This window comes from Somniosus microcephalus, chromosome 21 (genome assembly GCF_052327205.1).
Source record: "Somniosus microcephalus isolate GS21.2 chromosome 21, FLI_Smic_1.0, whole genome shotgun sequence".
In the NCBI taxonomy this organism is placed as follows: Eukaryota; Metazoa; Chordata; class Chondrichthyes; order Squaliformes; family Somniosidae; genus Somniosus; species Somniosus microcephalus.
In genome coordinates, this window is record NC_141007.1 from 4,745,342 (window position 1) to 4,769,295 (window position 23,954).

Sequence of the window (23,954 nt, forward strand, 5' to 3'; positions counted from 1 at the left end):
TGCACTCTCATGTGGACGTAAAAGGTCCCATGGCACTATTCAAAGAGCAAGGGGGTTATCCCCGGTGTCCTGGCCAATATCTATCTCAATCAACATCACTAAAAAAGATTATCTAATGATTTAACACTGACGTTTGTGGGACCTTCTGATAGCCAATTTACAGTGTTTCCTACAATGCAACAGTGACTACACACAATTTATTGGCCGTGAAGCACTTCAGGACACCTGGAGGATATGAAAGGCACTCTATTAATGCTAGTCCTCACTTTTGCTTTGCTAGAGGCTACATGCAGCGGTGAAACAGTAAATCAGGGACTCACTGCCTTCAGGAGATAGGGGATGGGAGTTTTCAAATGAGCATCATTTGAAACCATTTAGTGGAGTGTTATACTGAAGGTGGGGAATGTGGGTACTGGTTTATAAAACACGTTCCTACTGCGAGTAGCACTCTCAGTGCGGAACAGCAAGCAGGGGTGCCGAGTAGTGTCCCTTTATATTGTTCATTACCCGTTACTATATATTTAACATCTACTCCCCTTGCTCTGCTGACTCCTGTTGGCCACCCCCCAGTACCTCAGCAATTAGATATTCATTATACAGTATGTGAATGTGGTTGGCTATGTGACCACGTCGCTATCCACAAACACGCTCCAGCGCAAGTCAGCGGAGCTGAAGCAGGAGGCGTACTGATGTGGTTTAAAGTATCCAAAGGATGACACTTCTGACAATGTGGCTCTCCCTCAGTGCTGCACTGGAGTCGGGGCAACACTAATTCAGCGAGAGTGCTACTGACTGAGCCAAGCTGACATTAATAGCAGGAGCATAGGACATTCCAGCTCCCCAATAGGGTGCTGGTTGCACTCAGGCTCCCAGTTAATAGATTGAGTGACAGCAATCCAGGCTGAAGGATTTCATCCCTACAACACAGGAGGCCATTCGCCCCATCTTACCTGTGCCGGGTCTTTGAAAGGGTCTGCAACATAGACTACCTCACCAATCCAGCAATCCGGCCTGGGTGCGAGAAACAGATCGCGGATCAAACCCAGGACCATACTGGTCCATGTGGCTCAGGTACTGAGCGCTTTGAACAGCGGACCCAGAATCCTATTACACAATGCTAAAAACACGAGAGATACTAAACATAACACTTCAGTTTTTAATTATTTTAATAAGGAATTTATGAAACAACAGAGACACATACATGAGGAAAACAAAATGAGGGAACTCCTCTTCTGACCTACTTTACACTAATACAGCACCAAGAATGTTCTGTGGGTCTACAACAATACAAATTGTATAAAATAATGGGTCTGTCCTTCCACTGTTATAGGAAATGGCAATCGTTGAGCGAGCTATGCCAGTTTCAACCACCTTAAAACAATGAAATGAATAATTTACCTTATTACAAATTTTTAAAAGCTAGATCAGGAGCCAAACAAACAGATAGAATAAAAAAATAGTTTGCTAAAATGGATTTTTTTGGACTTAGAAATCTGATTTGGTCGAGTAATCATACTGTTGGACACTTCAGTAAAAACCATTTGATTCCGACTGTTCTGTATAAACTGGTCATTTTTATTATTTAAAATCGAATGTGATAAGATTAACCAGCAAACCATAAAAGCTCTTATGAAGGTGTACGTGGACGTAAAATATTCTACAAGTGTTTTCCAAATTGCTGCTGAGAATAACTTGCTGCTTTGTCAGAAGCGCTGATGATCCAGGGATCGGACAATCACACGGGGAGCGAGAGCTGTCAGTACTGGCCCCCAGTCTGCTGCTGGAATACGTCGATCGTGTCCTCATCTTCCATCTCCAACTGCAACAACACAAGACAACTGAGAGAGCGGGGCAAGGCCACGCCGGCCGGGCAAGGCCACGCCGGCCGGGCAAGGCCACGCACTGTACTGCAGCTGACACTGGAAATCCTGCACTCCGCCAGTAGTTACAGATTTAATTTTCTCTCTCCCTCAGTATCTCCGGCCTGTGTCGGCACTTCGGTAGAGCTCTCCAATTAGTCTCACTCTCCCGCTCTTTCCTCATAGTCCTGTCATTTGTTCCCCTTCAAGTATTTCTCCAATTTCTTTTGAAAGTTACTATTGAATCTGCTTCCACCGCCCTTCAGGCAGCACATTCCAGATCACAACAACTCACTGCTGAAAATATTTCTCCTCGCCTCCCCCTTTTACCAATCACGTTAAATCTGTGCCCTCTGTTTCTAGTGGCAGAAGAGTCGGTAACCAGTTTCTCCACTATCAATACCGTTCATAACTTTAAACAACGCTGTCAAATCTCCTCTTAATTTCTCTGCTCTAACGAGATCAACCCCAGCTTTTCCAGTCTATTCACAAAACTGAAGTCCATCATCCCTGGTACCATTCTAGTAAATCTCTTCCTCACTAAGGCCTCGACATCCTTCCTAAAGTGCGGTTCCCAGAACTGACCACAATACTCCAGCTGGGGCCGGACCAGCGTTTTATAAAGGTTTAGCATAACGTCCTATCTCTTGTACTCTCTGCCTCTATAAAGCCAAGGATCCCATATGGTTTTTATAAACAGCCTTCTCCTGCCACCATCAACGATTTGTGTACACACCCCCAGGTCTCTCTGCTCCTGCACCCCTTTAAAATTGTACCCTTTAGTTTATATTGCCTCTCCTCATTCTACCGACAAAAATACATCACTTCACATACTCTGTTAAATTTCATCTGCCGTGTGTCTGCCCATTTCACCAGTCCGTCGATGTCCTCTTGAAGTCTGTTGCTGTTCTCCTCATTGTTTACTACATTTCTGAGTTTCGTGTTATTTGCAAACTTTGACATTATGCCCTGAATGCCCAAGTCCAGGTCAGTAATATATATCAAAAAGAGCAGTGGTCCCAATACTGACCGCTGGGGAACGCCGCGGTATACTGCCCTCCAGTCTGAAAAACAACCCTTCACCACTACTCTCTGCTTTCTGTCTCTTAACCAATTTTGTCTCCATGCTGCCAACTGTCCTTCTAATACCATGGGCTTTTATTTTGTTAACAAGTCTATTATCCAATACTTTAATAAAAGCTTTTAGAAAGTCCATAAACACATCAACCCTCTCCGTTACATCAAAGAACTCAATCAAGTTAGTCAAACACAATTTTTTGTTAACAAATCCATGCTGACTTTCATTTATTAGCCCATACTTTTCCCAAGTGCCAATTAATATTGTCCCGGATTATTGTCTCTAAAAGAAATTCCAACCACTGACGTCAGGCTGACTGGCCTGTAGTTGTCGGGTTTACCTCTCTCCCCTTTTTTGAACAGCGATGTAACATTTGCAATCCTCCAGTCCTCCCATATCTAAGGAGGATTAGAAGATTATGGTCAGAAATTCTGCAGTTTCCACCCGTACTCCCCTCAGTAACCTGGGATGCATCCCAGTTGGACCGATAGTCAGTGATTATATTTTCTTTCTCGCTCAGTAGTTAGATTTTATTTTCTCTGTAGTTACAGCTTTTATTTTCTCTCTGATAGGCTAATTAAGCAGAGACCCAAGATTGAACCTGGGACCATTCTTGTCTGTACAGCTCAGTCCAATCCAGCCAGTGAATTTACTCAATGAGTGATTCTGTAGCACTGAGTCTTAGAGTCCACCTCCTTCCCACAGGACGCCAGCACCTCAACAAAGCAACTGCTCTTACTGCAGCCATACAGTCACCTTGCCCTAGAACTCCAGCAAAGTACCTCATCAGCCCCCAAAAATGTATTCTCCAACTGACAGCAGGTAATTACCATGCTCCTAGACCACTAGGACTGGCTGCTAAGGGCTGGTGTTCCGAGGATGGGCAATGGGGTAAAATTGGGCAGCACTTCACTAGCTGCAGTGGTGGGCAAATGGCACAGAGGAGCAAGCTATCCATCCAGCCCCGGCAGCAGAGGAAGAGGTGAGCGCAGTCCTACAGCTGCGACAATACATTACTCAATGAAAGGGATTCACCAATATCTGGAAGTGTCACCACTGCCCACCCGCCTGCCCCCAGGCCTCTACATTCTTCCACTGTGGAGCCTCGTGTCAGGGTCAGGTCATACCTGTGCAGGTGTGTCTGTTTCATTAATCGGCTGTCCATCAAACCGGAATCTGATCTGTCGAATTGCCAAACCCTAGAAATAGGAAAAAGTATGAGAGGCCAGAAAATGAGCAGCGATCAGTAGTTTTACCACCCAACACCGAGATACACCATGGACTGATCGTGGGGCCAGGAACCACAGCTTCTCAATAACTGTGTGATCGGTCTCCCAGGAGCTGCCCTGTGACAGTGTGACAGGACATCAACCCCTGCCTGCTGCCCTCCACACAAGGGAGCCACCAATTTATCTATGTTGTCTGGAGAAGATAAACAATCCCCACCACCCCTGTGGGGAATTAAGAGGGAGAACTACAGCGAGTTCTGCTGGCTCCTCTCTGCGGCAGCTCACTGGCAGAGGCCTGGGAACAGGTGCATTTCCCAGATTATTGCAGCGATCGGCAAGTACAGGGAAACAGGTTTGCGTCAAGAAGCAGATGAAAACGGAGAGTACTGAGAAACAATTTATTCTCCAAAAGTGAGCTTTTCATTTTATAAAAATGCTTCCCCCAAAGCGTGGTCTGCCTGGCGCACGGCTCCAAGTGTTGTCAGCGGTGACCATACTTCACACACGTGTCCAGTGGTGAATATCGCTAGTTGCCATTCAATCGTATCACAATCAAGCTCCATCCTGTTCTCATCCAAAGTCCACACACAAATACACTTTGCCGCACTGGTCACTGGCAGTGATCTGGGACAAAATCCCTGGTCTAAATCAGGAGCATTGAGGTCCATTGGAACATATTTTTCCCCCCCAAAAACCTGACAATTGAAAATCCAACAATTCACACTCCTTTTCACTTACTTTATCACCTCAGCTAAGATCAGCTAATTCCGCAGAGCCCGATGTTGAAACCTGGGACCTCCGTCTACCATGTGGCTTAGTACCACACACAGGGAGTACTTACACACTGAGCCAATAGCAGCCATAGAGCTGGCTTTATTTATCTCACCGATTGGTACTAAAACCCTCAATCAATAATGGATTCTGATCACAGGCTGGCTTGACTCCACATTTAACAGGGTCTTTACCTCCGAGCCAGGGATAAGCGCACAGCAACATTTTAAAAAGCTGCTCGCGGCACAGGCCTGATTTACCCTCCAATTCATGGACAATGTCCACTATTCTGTGGGGATGTGAAAGTCAGCTTCAAGTCCGTCTCCAATGCTACAAGCCTTCCAGATTTGTACACTGCAACTCAAGTTCACATACCTGGCGCTCACAGTACGCTTTCATCAGTTTGCTTAGAGGTGTATGCTTTTTGATTTTGAACTGCACAACGGAACCATCTTGGCCTGCCACCTTCAGGTTAATGTGGTCGTTTTCTGATTTCAGCACATCCTGTGGGGAAAAAAGGAATCCAGGGGGTGAGGATGGGCATGAGCACGAGTGGAATCTCTCAGATGGAGTTAGGTAGCAGACACTTCCCAAACCAGAAACGATGGCCAGTCACACCAGTACGATCAACGCGATTACATCACTAAACTGCAGTGCCCCCCAGTGGTTCCGCTGGTAAACCCCGCCTGTAACTAAATCACACCATATCCCAGATTAGCGCAGTTAGCTGCAATCAGCTGGGGTGGCAGTATGAATACATCGAGGTTACAACACCGAAACAGGCCATTCGGCCCAACCAGTCCATGTTAGCCTTTACCCTCCATGTGAGCACATAGTTCTAATCGTCTTTACCCACCCTGTTCCCATATTCCTGCAACCACTTTCCCTTCATCCACCTCTCCAACCTAATCTTCAATGTTAGTGAATTCCACAGCCTCACAACTGTGTGTGAAGAAGTTTCTCCTGCCCTCTGTTCTAAATCTGACATTTAACCTTGTATTTGTGGCCCCTCGTTCTAGACCCTCAACTACGAGAAACAGTTTGCTTCTCTCTCCCCGTCCCATCCTTTCATAAATTCAAACTCTTATCAGATCACCCAATAATCTGCATTGTTCTAAACAAAAAACATTTTGGTGCTGCAATTACATAGAGCCTCCAGCACAGAAACAGGCCATCCGGCTCACCTGGTCCATGCCGGGCTTGGTTCCCCAGCCACAACGGACAGTAAGAGACCGACGACAGGTCCAAAGCAAACCCTTCCCGAGCAGCGGTGGCTGGAGCCGACCGACGGCAGAGAGAGAGCCGGGCAGCGTCGACGGGGTAAGAAAGAGGGTGAAGAGAGCAGGGCGCAGCCGGGGGTTGATCACCGAGCGGCGTCGAGGAAAAATACTGCAAACCGGAGAGAGGGTAAGAAACAGCCGGGTTCTAGACTGAGCAGCGTCGACAAATATCAAAAGAACGCGCGGAGCACAGCCAGGGATCACGGGCTGATCAGGGTCCGCGGGGCGAAGCAAGGGGAGACGCCATTGAGCCGCGGAGAAGCAGGGAGAGCGCGGGAGGCGCCATTGAGCTGCGGAGAAGCAGGGAGCGCGCGGGAAGCGCCAATGAGCCGCGGAGAAGGAAGAGCGCGGGAGACGCCATTTTGCGAAGACGGGCGAGCGCGGGAAGGAAAGCACGGGAGACGCCATTTTGTGCCAGCGGAGAAGAAGGGGAAGCGCGGGAGGCGCCATTGGGGATAGTTAACGCACAACCAAGGATGCCGAAGAGTGGCAGTATCTCTACGTTCGACAATGAAGTCGAAGATTGGGCGACATATGTGGAACGTATTGAGGTGTACTGCAGGGCGAATGAAGTGCCAGATGCTAATAAAGCACTGGTTCTGTTAAATTCCATGGGTGCAAAAACTTATGGGTTACTGCGAAATCTAATAACCCCAGAGAAGCCGGTAAACAAGAATTTTGAAAGCATAGTAGAAACCCCACACCGCTGCTGATAGCAGAACGATTTAAGTTCCATAAAAGGAACCAACACAAAGACGAAAGCAATGCTGAGTACCTAACGGAACTGCGGAAGCTATTGAAATACTGCCAGTTTGGAGCGGGACTAGCAGACACGTTAAGGGACAAGTTTGTGTGTGGGCTACAAAGTGAAGGAACCCAGAAACGGCTTCTATCAGAAAAGGACCTTACGCTGAACAAAGCTTTCAATATGGCAGTATCACACGAAGCAGCCGCAAGGGGCGCTGCAGAGATACAACGGAGACCGCAAGAATACGGCACCAACGAAATGTCCTATGGAACAGGGAAGTACTATCGCTGCGGCAGAACAACACATGACCAGAAAGATTGTTGGTTCAAGGACCAAGTGTGCAGACAGTGTGGGAAAGCAGGACACATAGTAAGAGTCTGCAGGTCTGGGAAGAAAACCAACAGTAAGAAATCTCCATAGGAGAAGTACAAAAAGGTACACCAGGTGATGGACAGTGGTTCAGACGAACAGAAAAGTGACACAGACTCCGGAAGCAAGGAGCTGGGTTGTCTGAAACTACATAATGTAACCGAAATGGAGGATCACCAGACTATCTGGGTTATACTCAAGATAGACGGAGTCCAAGTGGAAATGGAATTGGACACAGGGTCAGCTCTAACAATCATAAATCAAAGAGACTACAAGCGGCTATTTTCACACATACCCTTGAAAGCTACAGAAATTGTCTTGAAGACGTATACGGGGCAAAAAGTCTACCCCAAAGGAAAAATAAGGGTGAAAGTGACATATAAAGGTCAGGAAATACCTAAAATGGATATATATGTATTGCCAAATGGAGGACCACCACTGCTAGGACGTGAATGGATCCGGAAGATACATTTAGATTGGCATTCCATACAGGCACTGAAGGTGGAGGCCAAAAAGGATGACGACGTCACACCTGGACGACTGTCAAAAATGCTAACTGACGCAAAAGAAGTGTTCCAGGAGGGATTAGGAACACTAAAATGAATAACAGCAACAATTAAAATAGAGGATAATGCAAGCCCAAAGTTTCTGAAGGCCAGACCAGTGCCTTATGCGATCAGACCAGCGGTTGAAGCAGAGCTGGAAGGGTTGGAACGTTCAGGAGTACTGTCCAAAGTGGACTGGAGCGAGTGGGCTACACCCATCATTCCTGTAATGAAGAGGTCATTGAGTAATACGCCTGGGGAACCAAAGGTGGTCCGCATCTGTGGGGATTTTAAGGTGACAGTGAACCCAGTCCTTCACATGGTGCAATATCCGCTTCCACGAATTGAGGATATTTTTGCCTCGCTATCTGGTGGTAAACACTTCACCAAAATTAATCTAGCCCAGGCGTACTTGCAAATGGAGGTAGAAGAAGCTTCGAAACATTACCTTACGATCAACACCCATAAAGGTCTCTATCAATACAACCGGCTGGTGTTTGGAGTAGCCTCGGCTCCGGCTATCTGGCAAAGGGCGATGGATCAGGTCCTGCAAGGGATTCCAGGGACCCAGTGTTATTTGGACGACATCTTGGTCACGGGCGAAAATGACGGTGATCACCTCACTAACTTGGAGAAGGTGCTCGCCAGATTAAAGGAATATGGGCTACGAGCTAATCGCCACCAGTGCGAGTTTTTCCAGAAACAGATCTCTTATTGCGGCCATGTCATCGATGAAGAGGGATTACATAAGTCCCCTGACAAGATTGAGGCAGTAGTCAAGGCTCCAGCACCGGAAAATGTGTCACAACTGAGGTTGTTCCTCGGGCTGGTAAACTATTACCACAAGTTCTTACCAAATTTGTCTACGGTATTACACCCGCTGAACACCCTACTGCAAACAGGGGTACCATGGAAGTGGGATGACGAACGTAGGTGAGCTTTCCAGAAGTGTAAAGAGTTGATCACATCAAAAGAGGTGTTGGCCCATTTCAACCCAGCACTGCCAATTCGTTTGGCATGTGATGCATCACCCTACGGCACTGGAGCGGTGCTGTCGCACAAATTCCCAGACGGGTTGGAGAGGCCAGTAGGCTTTGCGTCTCGGTCACTAACCTCAGCCGAGCGCAACTACGCCCAGATTGACAGGGAGGCCCTCAGCCTAGTATGGGGAGTAAAAAAATTCAACCATTATCTGCATGGGCAGAAGTTCACCTTGCTGACTGACCACCAACCACTTGTCTCCATCTTTAATCCTAAGAAGGGCATGCCAGCAATGACTGCACAGTGGTTACAAAGATGGTCCCTGTTTCTAGGGGCGAATCAATATGAAATAGAATATAAAGGCATGAAACAGCATGGGAACGCTGATGGGCTATCGCGCCTGCCACTGCCTACGGTGGAGGAAGCACCAGCAGTGGACCCTATCGAGATATTTTATTCGTCGATAATTGAACGATTGCCAGTAACAAACGCGGATATAGAGGAGACCCGCAATGATCCGACGCTGTCACGGGTATATGAATTGACGGTGAGGGGATGGCCAACACATGGCGACTCACTGTTGCCAGCATTCTCATCCAGAAGAGAACAGCTGTCAGTATGCCAGGGGACAGTGATGTGTGGATCCCGAGTGGTAATTCCACCCAAGTTAAGGGAGAGAGTGCTAAAGGAGCTACATGAAGGTCATCTGGGGGGAGTGAAAATGAAAAGCCTTGCTAGGGTTTGTGTGGTGGCCGGGAATCGATCAACAAATCGAAGACCTAACCAGGAGCTGCTTAGGATGCCAGAAGGTCCAAAATGCACCACCACATGCCCCTCTACACCCATGGGAGTGGCCCTCCTCTCCATGGCAACGGGTGCACATTGATCTCGCTGGTCCATTCATGGACTCAATGTTCTTAATAGCAGTGGATGCTCATTCAAAGTGGCCTGAGGTGATAAAGATGTCTTCAACCACTACAGAGAAAACGATTGCAGTCCTACGGACCATATTTGCCAGAAACGGTTTGCCAGAGCAGATCTGCTCTGATAATGGACCACAGTTTGTGTCCGACGAGTTCCAAAAATTCATGAAAAGGAATGGGGTAAGGCATTACACATCCGCCCCGTATCATCCAGCCACCAATGGATTGGCTGAGAGGTTCGTACAAACCTTTAAGGCGGCGATAAAGGCCATGTGCGACGAGGAAATTCCACTACAGCATAAGATGGACAATTTCTTATTAGCCTACCGAAACGCGACACATGCAGTTACCAACCAGACCCCGGCCATGATGTTCTTTAACCGAAGGTTGAGATCTCGTCTGGACTTGCTCAGACCAAATGTGCGAAGAAATGTTGAGGACAAACAATTCCAGCACATCAACGAGAAGCCGACAAGGAGCTTCAATGTAGGGCAACCAGTCTTGGCCCATGACTATCGAACAGAGAAGTGGCAACCCGGAACGATATGTACAAGGCAGGGGCCATTAATGTACACAGTGGATGTCGGGGAGAACATTGTGAGACGCCACGTCGATCAGATCTTAGCGTCACAGGAAGGCGTCAACCCCATGTCTCGAGTACCTGGGGATGAACCCGACATACCGGTAGCATCTACTTCAGACCCAGTAGCAGTGGAACCCGATGAACTACCTGATGAAAAGGGGTCAGAATCGCCTCTGCACCAAGAACAAGAACCTCCGGAAAGGCGCTATCCCGAAAGGGTCAGGAAGCCGCCCCAAAGACTGAATCTATAAATGGACTTTTGTTATTGAATGTACATGTAAAAATGTAATTGTTATTTGAATATTAAGGGGGTATTATTAATCTAAAAAGGGAGGAATTGTAGTGTATGTGCTTTAAGTCAGAACTACTTTTTACAGCTCCTGTATACTGTAGTACCGGCAGTGACCACACCGGTATATAAGCTGTGCGCATGCCTCTGTACCCCAGTCTAGAAATTACCCTCCTCCAGTAAAGACCTGTTATTTGTTTATGTACAGCATCCGTGTAATTATTTATCCACTGAACCACGGATCTAACACCGTGCAGGCTGCTCACCAGCTGTTGACGCTGGAAATGATACCACACGTGACAGTGGTCGTGCAGCAAATTTAAAGGGACCGCACACAAAAAAAATTTAGAGGGAACATTGGTTGTAGAAAAAAGACATTATGCAACAGACAGCATTCCTCAGAAAATGCACCATTCCCCAGTCCCTTCCCAGGCCTCTGTCAAGCTCTGCTGTGTAGCCATCCACAATAGAATCCTCATTTTCAGTGGGGAAATATTTGTCCTCCATTTGACTTCACCCCAAGGACATAGGCAGAGATCTTGTAGCCACTGAGGTCTCACGATGGCAGTGGTGGGAATTTTTTAAATTATTCATTCACAGGATGTGGGCGTCGCTGGCAAGGCCGGCATTTATTGCCCATCCCTAGTTGCCCTCAAGAAGGTGGTGGTGAGCCGCCATCTTGAACCGCTGCAGTCCGTGTGGTGAAGGTGCTCCCACAGTGCTGTTAGGGAGGGAGCTCCAGGATTTTGACCCAGCGACGATGAAGGAACGGCAATATATTTCCAAGTCAGGGTGGTGTGTGACTTGGAGGGGGTGGTGTCCCCATGCGCCTGCTGCCCTTGTCCTTCTAGGCAGTAGAGGTCCCAGGCGGTTAAGAAGGCAAATGGTATGCTGGCCTTCATAGTGAGAGGGTTTGAGTACAGGAACAAGGATGTCTTGCTGCAGTTGTACAGGGCCTTGGTGAGACCACATCTTGAGTAGTGTGCGCAGTTTTGGTCACCTTATCTGAGGAAGGATATTCTTGCCATGGAAGGAGTTCAGCGAAGATTCACCAGGCTGATACCTGGGATGGCAGGAATGACGTATTAGGAGAGATTGGGTCGATTGGGCTTATACTTGCTGGAGTTTAGAAGAATGAGGGGATCTCATTGAAACTTATAAAATTCTGACAGGACTGGACAGACTAGATGCAGGAAGGATGTTCCCGACGGTCGGGGAGTCCAGAACCAGGGGTCACAGTCTAAGGATAAGGGGTAGGCCATTTAGGACAAAAATGAGGAGGAATTTCTTCACCCAGAGAGTGGTGAATGTTGTATCCGTGTATTAATGGAGACACGGAATGCAGAAGTTGGTTTAACAGGTGTTTACTGAACAAAGTCTGGAGGTGAACTAAAAGATACAAGACACTATACAGGCTTATATACCCGAGTGGTCACTACCGGTATTACAGTACACAGGGGCTCTTGAAGGTACATACACTACAATTCCTCCCCTTTTAGATAATTAGTACATAACATTTTAAGTAATCATTAATTAACATGTTTACAAGAACAATAATCGACACATTTGCTGCAGTTAATCAATTATAAGTCCTCTGGGCTGGAAAGAAACTTGCAGTGGGAGGGGGTGGATCCAGTCGTCATGGTCCATGTTGGTACAAACGACATAGATAGGACTAGGAAGCCGGTTCTGTTAAAGGAGTATGAGCAGCTAGGGGTCAAATTAAAAAACAGAACCTCAAGGGTAATAATCTCTGGATTATTACCTGAGCCACGAGCGAATTTGGCTAGGACAAATAAAATAAGAGAGTTAAATGCGTGGCTCAAAGACTGGTGTGGGAGAAATGGGTTTTGCTTCCTGGGACACTGGCACCAGTACTGGGGCAGGAGGGAGCTGTTCCGTTGGGACGGGCTTCACTTGGCCAGTGCTGGGACTAGAGTCCTGGCGGATCATATAACTAGGGCTGTAGAGAGGGCTTTAAACTAACTAGTGGGGGGGGAGGTTCCTAGAGAACAAATAATAAAAATGACAACAGAGAAGGTCATAGACTTAGGTAGCAGTGGGGAAATTAAAAACCAGAGCGTGTCAGGAAGGGGCAGAAGGTATGGAGTAAAAGGTAAAGTAATAAAAAGGGCAAAAGCAGGAACTAAGTGTCACAAAACACATTTGAAAGTTCTCTATCTGAATGCACGTAGCATTCGTAACAAAATAGACGAGTTAATGGCACAAATAGCTACATATGGGTATCATCTTGTGGCCATTACAGAAACATGGCTGCAGGGTGACAATGCCTGGGAACTAAACATACCAGGTTATTTAACAATCAGGAAGGACAGGCAGGAAGGAAGGGGAGGTGGGGTGGCTATGTTAATAAAGGAAGGAATCACTAATACAGAGAAATGATATTGGGTCAAAAGATCAGGATAATGAAACAGTTTGGGTGGAGATAAGGAATAAGGGGAAAAAAACACTAGTGGGCGTAGTCTATAGGCCTCCGAACAGTCGCAACTCGGTTGGACGGAGTATCAATCAGGAAATAGTTGAGGCTTGTAATAAGGGAACATCTATAATTATGGGGGATTTTAACCATCATATTAATTGGACAAATCAAATTGGGCAGGGCTGCCTTGAGGATGAGTTCATTGAGTGTATTCGGGATGGGTTTCTTGAGCAGTATGTAACTGAACCGACCAGAGGGCAAGCAACCTTAGATCTGGGCCTGTGTAACGAGACAGGATTAATTAAAAATGTCCTAGTAAAGGATCCCCTTGGAATGAGTGACCATAACATGGTTGAATTCCATATTCAATTAGAGGGTGAGGAGGCTGTATCGCAAACAAGCGTGCTAAGCTTGAATAAAGGAGACTATGAAGGTATGAGAGCGGAATTGAGTAGAGTGGATTAGGAAAATAGATTAAAGGGTAAGACGATACATGATCAGTGGTGTACATTTAAGGAGTTATTTTACAACTTCCAAAAAATATATATTCCACTAAAAGGGTGTAAAAGACAGCCATCCGTGGCTAAGTAAAGAAATTAAGGATAGTATTCGACTAAAAACAAGGGCATATAAGGTAGCCAAATCTAGTGGGAGGATAGAGGATTGGGAAAATTTTAAAAGATAACAAAAAATAACAAAAAGATTGATTAAGAAAGGGAAGATAGATTATGAAAGTAAATTAGCAAAAAATATAAAAACAGATAGTAAGAGTTTTTATAGTTATATAAAAAGAAAAAGGGTGGCTAAAGTAAATGTTGGTCCCTTAGAGGATGAGACCGGGAAATTAATGGTGGGAAATATGGAGATGGCAAAAACACAATGAATATTTTGTATCAGTCTTTACAGTAGAGGACACCAAGAATATCCCAACACTGGACAAGCAGGGGGCTATGGGGGGGGGGGGGGGGGGGGGGAGGAGATAAACACGATCAAAATCACTAAGAAAGTGGTACTCGGTAAAATAATGGGACACAAGGCGGATAAATCACCTGGACCTGATGGCTTACATCCTAGGGTCTTGAGGGAAGTGGCGGTAGGGATTGTGGATGCATTGGTAATAATCTTCCAAAACTCCCTGGACTCAGCAAAGGTCCCGGCAGACTGGAAAACTGCTAATGTAACACCCTTATTTAAAAAGGGCAGTAGACAGAAGGCTGGAAACTATAGACCGGTTAGCCTAACATCTGTGGTAGGTAAAATTTTGGAGTCCATTATTAAGGAGACAGTAACAGGACATTTGGATAATCATAATTTAATAAGACAAAGTCAGCATGGTTTTATGAAGGGGAAGTCATGTTTGACAAATTTGCTGGAGTTCTTTGAGGAAGTAACATATAGGGTGGATAAAGGTGAACCAGTGGACGTAGTGTATTTAGACTTCCAAAAGGCATTTGACAAGGTGCCACACAAAAGATTATTGCTTAAGGTAAAAAATCACAGGATTGGGGGTAATATTCTGGCATGGATAGAGGATTGGCTATCTAACAGAAGGCAGAGAGTTGGGATAAATGGTTCATTCTCAGACTGGCAATCAGTAACCAGTGGTGTTCCGCAGGGGTCAGTGCTGGGTCCCCAACTCTTTACAATCTATATTAACGATGTGGAGGAGGGGACCGAGTGTAACATATCAAAGTTTGCAGATGATACTAAGATGGGAGGGAAAGTAGTGAGTGAGGAGGACATAAAAAACCTGCAAGGGGACATAGACAGGCTAAGTAAGTGGGCAGAGATTTGGCAGATGGAATACAATACTGGAAAGTGTGAGATTATGCACTTTGGCAGGAAAAATTGTAGAGCAAGTTATTATCTTAATGGCAAGAAACTGGAAAGTACTGAAGTACAAAGGGATCTGGGGGTCCTGGTGCACGAAACTCAAAGGTTAGTATGCAGGTGCAGCAAGTGATTAAGGCCAATGGAATGTTGGCTTTCATTGCTAGGGGGATAGAATATAAAAATAGGGAGGTATTGCTTCAGTTGTACAAGGTATTGGTGAGACCGCACCTGGAATACTGCATACAGTTTTGGTGTCCATACTTAAGAAAAGACATACTTGCTCTCGAGTCAGTACAAAGGTGGTTCACTCGGTTAATCCCGGGGATGAGGGGATGGACATATGAGGAGAGGTTGAGTAGATTGGGACTCTACTCATTGGAGTTCAGAAGAATGAGAGGCGATCTTATTGAAACATATAAAATTGTGAAGGGGTTGGATCGGGTGGATGCGGGGAGGATGTTCCAGATGATGGGTGAAACTAGAACTAGGGGGCATAGTCTTAGAATAAGGGGCTGCTCTTTCAAAACTGAGATGAGGAGGAACTACTTCACTCAGAGGGTGGTAGGTCCATGGAATATGCTGCCCCAAAAAGCTGTCGAAGCTACATCATTACATAAATTTAAAACAGAAATAGAGAGTTTCCTAGAAGAAAAGGGAATTAAGGGTTACGGGGAGCGGGCAGGAATTTGGACATGAGTCTAGGTTCGGATCGGTCAGGCCCTGTGGGTAGCGGAGCGGGCCCAGGGGCAGTGTAGCCTGATCCTGCTCCTGTTTCGTGTGTCTAATTCTGTTAGATTCAGGAGATAGTCCTGTCATAGTGGATTGGCGGTTAGGATCAGATCAGCCATGATCTTATTGAATGGCGGAGCAGGCTCGAGGGGCCAATTGGCCTACTCCTGCTCCTATTTCTTATGTTCTTATGTCTCTCTGGAGGCTTCCTGACTCGGTCCGGATAACGCCTCGGTGGTGTAGTCGTTTTTGGTGGTGTAGTAGGTTCTTTTGGCAAGGTCGATTCGGCTTGAATGCCAGTGTCGGGTTCATCTGGTTCCAGTATCACCGGATCGGAGGTAGATACTATGGGTATCTCTGCTTCATCATTAGGCGTATAGAGTTGTGGTGTAGGTTGTCCCTTTTCGGATGACTGTATGATCTGGTCAGCATGGCGCCTTATTATGCTTTCTCCAATGTCCACGGTATACATCAGTGGTCCTAGTCGTGTGCAAATAGTTCCAGGCTGCCATTTCTCGGTACGGTAGTCCCGGGCCAAAACTTGTTGACCTATCTGGAAGGTTCTAGTTGGCCTTTCATTCATGCCTTGAAATTGCCGGTTCTCTACGTCCCTTCTGATGTTTGGCTTGATCAAATCCAGCCAGCATCTTAGTCTTCTATTGAAAAACATCATGGCGGGAGTTTGGTTTGTAACCACGTGTTGCATTCCTGTATGCAAACAAGAAGTTATCTACCTTATGTTGTAGATTTATGTCTTCATTACCCATGGCCTTCTTGAAGGTCTGGACAAACCTTTCAGCTAATCCATTGGTGGCGGGATGGTATGGGGCGGACGTGTAGTGCTTAACCCCATTGTTTTTTTAAGAACTTCCTGAATTCTTCGGACACAAATTGCGGTCCATTATCAGAACAGATCTGTTCAGGCAGCCCATTCCTGGCAAATATGGTCCTTAATACTGTGATGGTTTTTTCCGTGGTGGTGGAGGACATCTTTATTACCTCCGGCCACTTGGAGTGTGCATCCACCGCGATTAAGAACATTGAGTCCATAAATGGACCAGCAAAGTCGATATGTACCCTTTGCCATGGAGATGAGGGCCACTCCCATGGATGTAGAGGGGCTTGTGGTGGGGCGTTTTGGACCTTCTGGCATCCTAGACAGCTCTTGGTCATTTCTTCAATGTCTCCATCGATACCTGGCCACCACACAAACGCTCTGGCTAGGTTCTTCATTTTCACTCCACCCAGATGCCCCTCGTGAAGCTCCTTTAGCACTTTATCCTGGAGTTTGGGTGGAATCACCACTCTGGATCCACACATCAAGGTTCCTCGGCACACTGACAGCTGTTCTCTTCTTTGCGAGAATGCTGGCAACAGTGGTTCGCCATGTGCTGGCCATCCCTTCACCGTTAAATCGTAGACTCGAGAGAGAGTCGGGTCATTTCTCGTTTCCTTTTCAATGGTAGAATTTGTTACTGGTAGACATTCCACTATGGTTGAGTGGAACATCTCCACTGGGTCCACTGTAGGTGCCTCTTCTACCGTTGGCAACGGTAGGCACGATAAACCGTCAGCATTCCCATGCTGTTTTGATCCTTTGTATTCTATGTCATATTGGTGTGCCCCTAGGAAAAGGGACCACCTCTGTAGCCTTTGCGCTGTCATAATGGGAACGCCCTTTTTAGGGTTGAATATGGAGACGAGGGGTTGATGGTCAGTCAATAAGGTAAATTTTTGTCCGTGTAGGTAATGGTTGAATTTCTTCACTCCCCACACCAGGCTGAGTGCTTCCCTGTCGATCTGGGCGTAGTTACGCTCCGCTGAGTTCAATGAGCGTGACGCAAAAGCTATCGGCCGCTCCGAGCCATCAGTGAATCTATGCGATAATACCGCCCCTACGCCGTAAGGGGATGCATCGCACGCCAGTCTGATTGGCAGTGATGGGTTGTAATGAGCCAACACTTCCTTGGACGTGATCAAGCCTTTGCATTTATGGAAGGCACGTTTACAGTCTTCGCTCCATTTCCAAATTACTCCCATTTGTAGCAGTTCATTAAGAGGGTGCAGAAGAGTTGACAAGTTCGGTAAAAATTTATGATAGTAATTTATCAATCCCAGGAACGACCTTAATTGTGAGACATTTTCAGGTGCTGGGGCTTTTATGACCGCTTCAATTTTTTCAGGTGACTTATGCAACCCTTCTTCGTTAATTATATGGCCACAATATATTTGTTTCTGGAAAAATTCGCACTTGGGGCGATTTGCTCGTAGGCCCCGTTCTCTCAGCCTCGTGAGCACCTGCTCCAAATTGGCAAGGTGCTCGTTGTCATTTTCTCCCGTTACAAGGATGTCGTCTAGGTAGCATTGAGTCCCCGGAATCCCTTGGAGGACTTGCTCCATAGCTCTTTGCCAGATAGCTGGAGCTGATGCTACTCCGAAAACCAGTCGATTGTACTGGTACAGGCCTTTGTGTGTGTTTATCGTGAGATACTTTTTAAGAGGCCTCCTCAACCTCCATCTGTAGATATGCCTGTGCCAAGTCAATTTTGGTGAAACGTTTCCCTCCGGATAGTGAGGCGAAAATATCTTCTATCCTCGGAAGAGGGTACTGTGCCGTATGAAGGACCGGGTTTACAGTCACCTTGAAGTCCCCACAGATGCGAATTTTTCTCTGTTCTTCAGATTTATCATTATTCAACGTTTTCTTCATGACCGGGACGATGGGTGTTGCCCACTCGCTCCAATCTACCTTGGATAATACGCCTGCTTTTTCCAAATTCTCCAGCTCTGCCTCGACTGCTGGACGAATTGCGTATGGCACCGGCCTTGCCTTAAAAAACTTGGGAATTGCCACATCTTCCACTTTTATTGAGGCGGTGACGCCTTTCAAGGTTCCTAGTTCCTGTTGAAACACTTCCTTGGCGTTGGCCAAGATGTCTTTTAATCGTTCAGGTATGACGTCATCATTTTTTTTCTTACTGGTCACCGTCAGTGCCTGAATGGAGTGCCAGTCTAAACGTATCTTCCTGATCCATTCACGTCCCAACAGCGGTGGACCACCATCTTGTAGAACGTATAAATACAACTTCTGTATTTCCTTGCCGTTGTATACAACAGGCACCCTTATTTTCCCTCTGGGGTATACTTTCTGCCCCGTATATGTCTTCAAGATAATGGATGTGTCTTTCAAAGGTATATGCGGAAATAGCCGCTCGTAATCCCGTCGACTTATGACGGTCAGAGCTGATCCTGTATCTAGCTCCATTTTAACTGGGGACCCCGCTATCGTGAGGGTAACCCAAATGGTCTGGTAATCTTCTTTGGCAATTACATTATGTAATTTGAGACAGCTTAGTCTCTTGTTTCCGGAGTCGCTATCGCTCTTCTGGTCTTCGGAGCTACTGTCCGTCTTCATTTGTACCTTTCTGTACTTTTCCTTATTGATTTTTTTTTGCAGTCAGTGGATTTTTTTGTTTCCAGATCGGCATACACGTGCAATGTGTCCCATCTTTCCGCATTGCCTGCATGCTTTGTCCTTGAACCGGCAGTCCCTCTGGTCATGGGTGGATCTGCCGCAGCGATAACATCTCTCGAAACCTCATGTCATTTCATGGGTGCCGAAGTCCTGTGGCTTTTGCTGTATCTCTGCAGCTCCTCTTGCTGCTGCTTCGTATGATACAGCCATACTGAAAGCCTTGTCCAGTGTCAAATCTTTCTCAGAAAGTAACCTTTTCTGTGTTCCTTCACTTAGGAGACCGCAGACGAATTTGTCTCGTAGAGAATCTGCAAGTCCTGCCCCGAATTGGCAGTGCTTTGACAGCTTTCTTAATTCGGTGAGGTAATCAGCGTTACTTTCATTCTTGTGCTGATTCCTCCCGAAGAATTTGAATCGTTCCGCTATCAGCAGCGGTGTTGGGTTTAAGTGCTCCTGTAGGGTATCAACAATCTCCTTAAAATTCTTGTCCATCGGTTTGGCTGGAGTGATTAAGTTTCGTAACAGCCCGTATGTACTTGCGCCCATCAGATTTAGAAGTACCGATGCCTTTTTATCATCCTCTACTTCATTCGCTGTGCAATATACCTCCACTCTTTCCACATGTGGTCCAATCTTCTATATTACTATCGAAAGCAGTAATATTGCCAGTCTTAGGCATCCTGAAAATCAAAAATGGCGCCTCCCGCGCTTTCCTTTCTTCCCTGCCGAGAAAAAATGGCGCCTCCCGCGCTTTCCCGCCGCTGCCGACAACGCTGTTCTCCGCGGTTTTTATTTACACAGATATTTTTAATAGTTGGAGACTCGTTCCCGCCGGACTCTCTGGGATTTTTCCCTCCCTCTGCTTGGTCCGAACGCCGACCTGCTTTGCAGCGCCGGCCGTCTCCCGAGTGCTCCACCCTCCGTCTCTGTTTGCCTCCGCCTTCCGACTCGCTGCTCGGCCCCGCTGCAGAGGCACCCGATCGAGCCCCAGCCCGCCGCCCAGGAAGGATTAGTGCAGTATCTGCCACCAGCCCGGCTAGCTGGTGAAACCACAGTTTTGTGTTTTTTTTTCTTCGACCTTCATCTGAGGAATCGATCTCCTTGAGGTGCTGCCGAATTGCAGGTAAGTCCGTTTCCAATTCGTCACCACTGTTGTATCCGTGTGTTAATGGAGACACGGAATGCAGGAGTTGGTTTAACAGGTGTTTACTGAACAAAGTCTGGAGGTGAACTAAAAGATACAAGACGCTATACAGGCTTATATACCCGAATGGTCACTACCGGTATTACAGTACACAGGGGCTCTTAAAGGTACATACACTACAGTGAACCTGTGGAATTCTCTACCACAGAAGGCAGTAGAGGCCAATTCATTAAATATATTCAAGAAGGAGTTGGATATATTTCTTAAGGCTAAAGGGATCAAGGGGTATGGGGAGAAAGCAGGGACTGGGTACTGAAATTGGATGATCAGCCATGATCGCATTGAATGGCGGAGCAGGCTCGAGGGACCGAATGGCCTACTCCTGCTCCTATCTTCTATGTTTGGGATCCATGTCGAATGTAAAAAGCATCCAGTGCTATAGCAAGTACAGATCGTGTCCTTCCAAACTTGGGTTGGGTCTGGAGAGAGCACGTTGAGCTGTGTAACACTGGATTACAGTGCTGGTGGGTACAGGTCTGTCACAATAACACTAGGGTACAGTACTGGTGAGCACTGATGGTATCGGTGATGGGATCAACCAGAGATGATTAATTAAGTGCCTCCTACAAGCATATTGCTTTAGGTGGCATTTTTGCTAAAGCGCATTAGCACACCCATGCTAAATAACCCGCAAGACAAAACTACATGTAGGAACGGAAGGGCCTATGTCAATGTCCTACTACTGCATGCCACAGTACAGGAAAGCTGGTACTCAAACTTTTCTCCTTCAATTCAACATGTTTTCATTCAACAAGCAGGCTGCATTTACAGTAAATCAATCACAGGAGAACTTATATTACAGCACAAACTTGTCATCGACTCCTTTAGTAACTCTAACCTAGACCAAACATTGTTTTCTTGCCAAACTATCACTGACAAGTTGCAATACAACTGACACCCAAAGATTATTGTGAGCACTATGAAGAATTACAGCAGCAGGATAATTCGATAAAAGCATTCCAATAAACAACTCGCATTTATATAGCGCCTATAACGTAGTAAAACCCACGACAAGGCTGCGAATTAAGCTGATGATATCCAAGGACCTCATACCAATACTGGACATTTTATTCCAAATATCCAGTATTATATCAGACAGAAAGCATGCAGCCAACAGGTTCTTTCTGAACAGTGCATAGAATAACAGAGCTCGGAAACCACACTGAACACTGCAATGACCAGGAACAAAAATGATCAGTCAGCCCTTTGAGCGTGCTCATGGATAACCTGCACACCGTGAACCCTCCCAATTTAATGAAACTTCTGAAGGTAAAGAATAATCACAGGCAGGAGTGGAAAACGGATATTTCAGTTGGTGAAAATTGCATTTAACTGAGCCACACACAGCAGAAGGCTCCATATTGAATTCTCAGTCAGTAATCGATTAGCTGATGCCAGCCAGGGTAGCAGTTGGAGTAAAAACTCTCCCCAGCACCCCGGGCTAGCGAGGGGTAAATCCCCGGCACCCCGGGCTAGCGAGGGGTAAATCCCCGGCACCCCGGGCTAGCGAGGGGTAAATCCCCGGCACCCCGGGCTAGCGAGGGGTAAATCTCCAGGGCTGCTACTCCAGATTGCTATCCCGCGACTCATACGGACGCTGGACGAGGTCACGCTCAGCTGTGGTGCCTTCCACTGTCAAACAGTCTGATATTTAGAGACATTTGCAGAACGCTGGAGGGTTGCAAGGAATAAAGCACAACACTGTTTTCTGGTAGCTCTGCACCAATTTGATGGGCTTCCCAGAATCTGGAAAGGATAAACGAGAACAGGAAGAAAAGGTCACTCCGGCCTGTACAAATGTGCCTGCTTCTTTCTGTGTTTTTGTCTATTTTGCCAGCAATGACCATAATCCAGTCAGCAAAACAGTAGAGAGGGAATCAAAAGCTCCAGATTTCTGAAAGCTTTCACCCCTCTAGGGACGTGACAACAGTTACACCGAGTCTACAGCGCGGGAACAGGCCATTCAGTCCAACCGGTTTATGCTGCACACAAGCCACACACGACCCCTCACCTAACCCCGTCAGCATATCCTGATGAACATTCAGCAATATCCCCGCTAAGATCAAGATCATATTTAATAGACTTTAAAACCCTAAAAGCATCAACACATTTAACACCAGCTTAAAATCAGCTATCCCGCTCTCGCCATTGACACTTGGCCCAACAAGCCAAAACGTTTCAACACTCCTGTTGTAGTTTAATTCCAACCAAAACATTTCATTTTATGAATACCAAGCTCCAGAGGCAAGAAACGCATGGTTCAGATCACTACTCACTGAACCACCAACATGGGAAAGTTCAGCACCTCTTATTGAACAAACATGTAACTATCTCAATATAACAATAAACACATCAGGTCTTGGAAGATGGGTGTTCCGAATCAGAAAGTAAAGTAGCACAATATCACGAGGTTTATTGCAATTATGGAAAAGGACAGGGAACAATCAATGGTGAAGACACTACTGGAAGAGGGCTAATTTGAGTGAGTTGAAGAGAGATCTGGCCCAGGTGGATTGGAATCAAAGATTGGCGGGTAAGTGAGCAATGGGAGGCCTTCAGGAGGAGATAGTTCCGGTGTAGACTAAGCACATTCCTGTGAGGGGAAAGGAAGAGTGCTCAAAGGTAGAGCTTCTGGATAACTGAAGTAATTGTGATTAAAATGAAACAGGAAAAGGAGGCTTATGATAAATGTCAGGTCCATAATACAGCGGAGAGCCAAGCTGAATACAGCAAGTACAGAGGAGAGCTGAAAAAGGAATAAGGGGGGTTAAGGGAGTATGAGAAAAGATCAGGTAACATAAAAGGGAACACTAAAGTCTTTTATAAATGTAGAGTCAAAGAAAGGGTGGGGCTGATTCGAGATCAAAAAGGAGATCTTCTTGTGGAGGGAGAGGGCATGGCTGAGGTACTAAATGAATACCTTGTATTGGTCTCCACAAAAGAGGATGCTGTCAGTGTCAAAGTAAAGGAGGGGGTTAAAGAAAGACTTGCATTTATATCGTGCCTTTCACAGCCACCAGACGTCTCAAAGCGCTTTACAGCCAATGAAGTACTTTTTGAAGTGGAGTCACTGTTGTAATGTGGGAAACGCGGCAGCCAATTTGCGCACAGCAAGCTCCCACAAACAGCAATGTGATAATGGCCAGATAATCTGTTTTAGTGATATTGGTTGAGGGATAAATATTGGCCCCAGGACACCGGGGAGAACTCCCCTGCTCTCCTTCGAAATAGTACCATGGGATCTTTTACGTCCACCTGGGAGAGCAGACGGGACCTCGGTTTAACGTCTCATCTGAAAGATGGCACCTCTGACAGTGCAGCACTCCCTCAGCACGGCACTGAAGTGTCAGCCTAGCTTTGTCTGCTCAAGTTCCTGCAGTGGGACTTGAACCCACAACCTTCTGACTCAGAGGCGAGTGTGCTACCCACTGAGCCACAGCTGAGTAAAGAAATGGGATAGGATAAAAATAGATAAAGAGGTACATAAAAGGTTGACAAGCGCTCAAAGTAGAAAAGGTATCCGGCCCGGATGGAATGTACCCTCGGTTGCTGATGGAGTTAAGGATGGAAATAGCGGAGGTTCTGACCACAATCTTTCAATCCTCTTTGGATATGGGA

General features: G+C 46.4%; 1 protein-coding gene across 1 annotated transcript; it reads right to left on the reverse strand.

The window, feature by feature from the left end:
* Nucleotides 1–1,148: 1,148 nt before the first annotated feature.
* Nucleotides 1,149–5,549, reverse strand: LOC147102558 (small ubiquitin-related modifier 3-like; the record flags this gene model as incomplete). Its single annotated transcript, XM_085964077.1, has 3 exons — nt 1,149–1,819; nt 4,065–4,136; nt 5,313–5,549. Coding segments are annotated over 3 exons (372 nt in total), but the record flags the coding sequence as incomplete, so codon positions are not given.
* Nucleotides 5,550–23,954: the final 18,405 nt, after the last annotated feature.